Source organism: Myotis daubentonii, chromosome 1 (assembly GCF_963259705.1).
Source record: "Myotis daubentonii chromosome 1, mMyoDau2.1, whole genome shotgun sequence".
In the NCBI taxonomy this organism is placed as follows: domain Eukaryota; kingdom Metazoa; phylum Chordata; class Mammalia; order Chiroptera; family Vespertilionidae; genus Myotis; species Myotis daubentonii.
This window is the reverse complement of record NC_081840.1, coordinates 204,786,687-204,791,674: the sequence shown is the minus strand read 5'-3', so window position 1 is coordinate 204,791,674 and position 4,988 is coordinate 204,786,687. Positions and strand designations below refer to the sequence as shown.

The following is a 4,988-nucleotide window of genomic DNA, read 5'->3' as shown; positions in this document are numbered from 1 at the left end:
TTTCCGATGGTCGCGACCCACAGGTTGAGAACCACTGCTCTAGACTGATTGGATTATTTGAGCATTAATGGGCAGGCAGTATGTGTAAGCATTTAGCAATTTTGATATTATCAATAGGTGCCGGGAGCCAGTCCATCCTTGCTGTTTCAAGGGACCTGGCATATATGGCATACTGTTCTTAAAATGTTTGCTCACCTTCTTGGCACTATACGTTTTAACCAAGGTCACCTCTCCGAGAAAGGTTGAATCCCCAGGTAGGGATTTTCCCCTGAAGTTAGGGAGGGAATAAAACCCCTCAACTAAGTGCCAGGCGGGTAATTACTCACTTTAACTACGAACAATCATGCTTAAGCTACATAATCTTTACTCCCTGGAATGGAGATAAGAAACGCCCTAACCTTTGTAATAGAGATTGATAGGATTGAATCAACTGGTATAAATATAGATGTAACAAGACAGCAAGACACAGAACTTATAAGACAGAACTTCAGAGACAGGGCTTGGAAGACAGGACCAAGAGACACAGAGCCTAGGCACAGAACCTACACAGAACGTTCTCTAGAGACAGAAGAACTTCGCTGGAGAGAACATGGCAAAAGATCCTGGACTGAACCTGACTACAGAAATTGGCAAGAGAACCTAACTAGAACCTGGTGACTGAACCTGGCTGGAGAACCTGGACAGAACCTGGCTGGAGAACCTAGCGAGGGAACATGGATACAGAACCTGGCTGGAGACCCTGACAAGAGAACCCGGCTATGATGATCACCTGAATGCTGCTTCTGTGTCATTCCTTCTTCGCCGACTCCGTCCACACCTTTGGGGACCCCTGGACCTGCTGGGGTTGGACCCCAGCAGGATTGTAGACCCAAGGGTCCCAGGTTCGATTCCTGTCAAGGGCACATACCTTAGTTGCATGCTCCTCCTTGGCCAGGGCCCTAGTCAGGAGGCAACCAATTGATGTGTTTCTCTCACATTGATATTTCTCTCTTTCTTTCCCTCTCTCTAAAAATCAATGAAAAAATGTCATCAGGTCAGGATTTTAAAAATAAAAAAAATAAAACACATTCCTAGTAAGTTTCTGTGCATATATTTGACTTTTGAATATTATACTGTCGAGTCATACTTATCACATGCTTATAATTACCAAGTGCATACCCAGAAGCTAGGTAAGAAACCTTTAACAGAATCATTAAAAATAATTAATGGAGGCTAAGTCATGGGGAAATTTCTTAGTATTTTAAACATTTTTTTCTTACAAGCCCTCAGACAATTGTAATCTTAAATTTTATATGGTCCTATTTGCCGGGGTCCAACCCCAGCAGGTCCAGGGGTCCCCAAAGGTGTGGACGGAGTCGGCGAAGAAGGAATGACATGGAGACAGCGTTCAGTTGATCAGCAACCTAGCCAGGATCTCTAGCCCGGATCTCCAGAGAGGTTCTGCTTCGGATCTCCAGCGAGGTTCTGTAGCCATGTTCCCTCGCTAGGTTCTCCAGCCAGGTTCTGTCCAGGCTCTCCAGTCAGGTTCAGTGTCCAGGTTCCAGTCAGGTTCTCCTGCCAATCTCTGTAGTCAGGTTCAGTCCAGGATCCCTTGCCATGTTCTCCCGCTAGGCTCTGTCTCTAGGCTCCGAGGCCAGTCCCTCTCCAGGATCCTCCAGCATGCTCTCTCCAGCGAAGTTCTTCTGTCTCTAGGCTCCGTGTAGGTTCTGTCTTCTTGATTCTGTTCTAAGTTCTGAGTGATTCTGTCTTGTTACAACTGTATTTATACCAGTTGATTCAATCCTATCAATCTCTATTACAAAGGTTAGGGCGTTTCTTATCTCCATTCCAGGGAGAAAAGATTATGTAGTTTAAGCATGATTGTTCGTAGTTAAAGTGATTAATTACCCGCCTGGCACTTAGTTGAGGGGTTTTATTCCCTCCCTAACTTCAGGGGAAAATCCCTACCTGGGGAAACAATCTTTCTCAGAGACCTTGGTTAAAACACATAGTGCCAAGAAGGTGAGCAAACATATTAAGAACAGTATGCCATATATGCCAGGTCCCTTGAAACAGCAAGCATGGACCAGCTCCAGGCAAATATCCCTTACCCAACTTGACCTCATTCCTGGCACTTCTCACTTGGCCTTGATTCCTCTTCCATTTTTAGATTTTCTTTAGGATAAGGGTGGAAGGTTTACCTTAAGTTCTAACCCTGCTTCCTGTCCTCCCCATCTTTAAAACATAAAAAGCCCTCACTATGGCACCCATTCTCTTCTCTAGCTTTTTGAAGAGTTGTATTTTGATTGTGCCATGATTCAGGCAGGCCGATTTCTTCAATCACAAGGTTCTTCAAGTTGCATCAGCTCAAACTTCCAAAATGCCTCTGCTGCCATGCTCAGGCACAGAGATCCTTTTTCTAACTCCACACCCTTGTCTAGGCCACAAACTCATGCTATCTATAATAATAAAAGCATAATATGCTAATTAGACCAGATGTTCTTCCGGATGAAACCAGGGCTGCAAGGGAAGCCCAGGTCCAGAGTGCCTGCCAGCGGCCTGAGGGAAGCCAGTGCTGGCATCTGGGAGAGGGCCTACTCTTGCACGAATTTTGTGCATCGGGCCTCTAGTTTAATTAATATAATCCTAGTAGAGACCTGGTGCATGAAAATTTGTGCATGGGGGGGTGGTCCCCTCAGGGGATGTCCTACTGCCACAGTCTGGCCTTCCTCTGTGTGAGGCGACCAGGATGATCAGGGGAAGGCGCCGCCCCCATCACCCTGCTGCTGCTGCCACTGCTGGCCATGGCGGTTGTGAGGCCTGAGCCCCAGGCCTCACAGCCGCTGTGGCTGTCTGGATGGATGTCTGCCCTAATTAGCATATTACCCTTTTATTAGTATAGATGGCTTTCTTGTTCTGCCCCACTTGACATTAAGCTCACTATCCTCCTCTACTCAGCACAAACCCCAAATACTCAAACCCAGTTCCCATGCCTCCATTAATTTTCACAGTCAGGTTGATTGCACATGTATATTTAACAAAAGTTTTACATAGAATGCTAAGAGCACTTCATATTTTATAGAAGGACTTAAAACATGGACTTTCTATTACTATTCATACCATAGCACAGCCAAACCTAACTCCTAAATAAATGCATTACAATTTGTTTAGAGTTTAAAGGCTTAATGGCAATAAAAAGGGGAGGAAAAAGCGTAAATTTGTTTTACATAACTGAATGAAAATAAACTCAAGAAATAGTCAATAAAATTTAATATGGCCTCATGCGCCCTGAAGGAGGTGGTGCCCGATTCGGAGGGGTGATCGCTATGTCCAGATAATCTCCTATCTGAAACTTCTGCGACTGCAGGGTCATGGAATCATCAGTCCCCTTTCTCCCGGACATGGTGCTGCCAATCTCTTTCACCCGATAACCAGGTCTTTTAATATCCGTAAAAACAATTGCAAAGTTGAAGTGTGTGCCCTTCTTTCTAGCTTCTGGGTAGACTTCTTTTACTAAACTAGTCAGTTCTTTCAAGGTGGCATCCATCCAGGTGTAGATCTGCAGCTCGCTGGACGGCATGTTCCCGCGGGAGAACTCGTCCATGCGGTGGTGGCGCCCGTTGTTGGTGGTGAAGACGCGCAGCAGCAGCGGGCACGTCTTCTCCCGGTCGATTGGCTTCTCCGGCTCCTTCTTAATTTCCTCCTGGGTGACGCGCGATTCCACCACCATCTTCCTCCAGTGGTCCCCGAGATGCTCGCTCTGACCTCCGACCCCGGCAGCGAGTGTGGTCCAACCCCAGCAGGTCCAGGGGTTTCCAAAGGCGTAGTCGGAGTTGGCGAAGAAGGAAGGAAGGACACGGAGACAGTGTTCAGTTGATCAGCAGCCTAGCCAGGATCTCTAGCCAGGATCTCCAGCCAAGTTCTGGTCTGGATCTCCAGAGAAGTTCTGCTGTTTATTGTCTTGTTACATCCATATTTATACCAGTTGATTTTAATCCTGTCAATTTCTATTACAAAGGTTAGGGCGTTTCTTATCTCCATTCCAGGGAGTAAAGATTATGTAGCTTAAGCATGATTGTTCGTAGTTAAAGTGATTAACTACCAGCCTGGCACTTAGTTAAGGAGTTTCATCCCCTCCCTGACTTCAGGGAAAAATCCCTACCTGGGGAAACAACCTTTCTTGGAGAGGTGACCTTGGTTAAAACACACAGCGCTAAGGGGAGCAAACATATTAAGAACAGTATGCTATATACGCCAGGTCCCTTGAAACATGCTGTGCAGATGTTTCTTTCCTGCAGCGACTGTGTCAAGCAGCAAGGATGGACCAGCTTCCGGCAAATCCGACCCTCTATCCAGTGAGCCAAACTGGCCAGGGCAGGAATCAATTTTAAATATCAATTATCACTTATGTCTATCTTTATGCATAGTTTAGTCATTAAAAATTACATAATTCAGTCAAGTTAATTTAACAAATAGTTTTTAACTATCTAATGTATACGAGGCACTCTATTATATATGAGAGATACCAAGATTACTATGGTGTGGCTTTTGTTCTCAAAGTGTTCATATTCAAAACTAGATGCCTACCAATCTCGGTGACAGTGTGGCCATCCACTCCAAAATCATATCATCTAAATGTTTAATTTATAGAAATGTATTCACCAAGAGTACAATACACCCCTCTCCCTCCGTAGTACATATACCTATCACACTGCTTCCCTTTTTTTGAAAAATGAAACGCTGCTCTCATTGAACACTAACACAAGTTCTGTCAGAGGCTGTGGCATTAGTTGCCAAGGTTGCATCTTTAGACGGCTCTGGAAAGTTGAACATGTTGCTCATGCAAAACATACTTAAATGTTATATTAGCATTCCCCAAATGCTCCCCCTGTCCATCTGTGTTGATAAGCATTCAAATGCATCTCTAAAGACATTTTTACATTATTTTCTCAAATGTGAGCCAATTTTAAATTAGCAGCCAATTATTTTGAGTGAAAAGGCATTACATA

The 4,988-nt window shown here is 44.7% G+C and overlaps 1 protein-coding gene across 1 annotated transcript; it reads right to left on the bottom strand.

Moving 5' to 3' along the window:
* Nucleotides 1-3,232: 3,232 nt before the first annotated feature.
* Nucleotides 3,233-3,761, bottom strand: LOC132219629 (histone deacetylase complex subunit SAP18-like). The gene has a single exon (XM_059671959.1). The coding sequence runs from the start codon at nt 3,707-3,709 to the stop codon at nt 3,248-3,250; it is 462 nt and encodes a 153-aa protein (XP_059527942.1). The 5' UTR covers nt 3,710-3,761; the 3' UTR covers nt 3,233-3,247.
* Nucleotides 3,762-4,988: the final 1,227 nt, after the last annotated feature.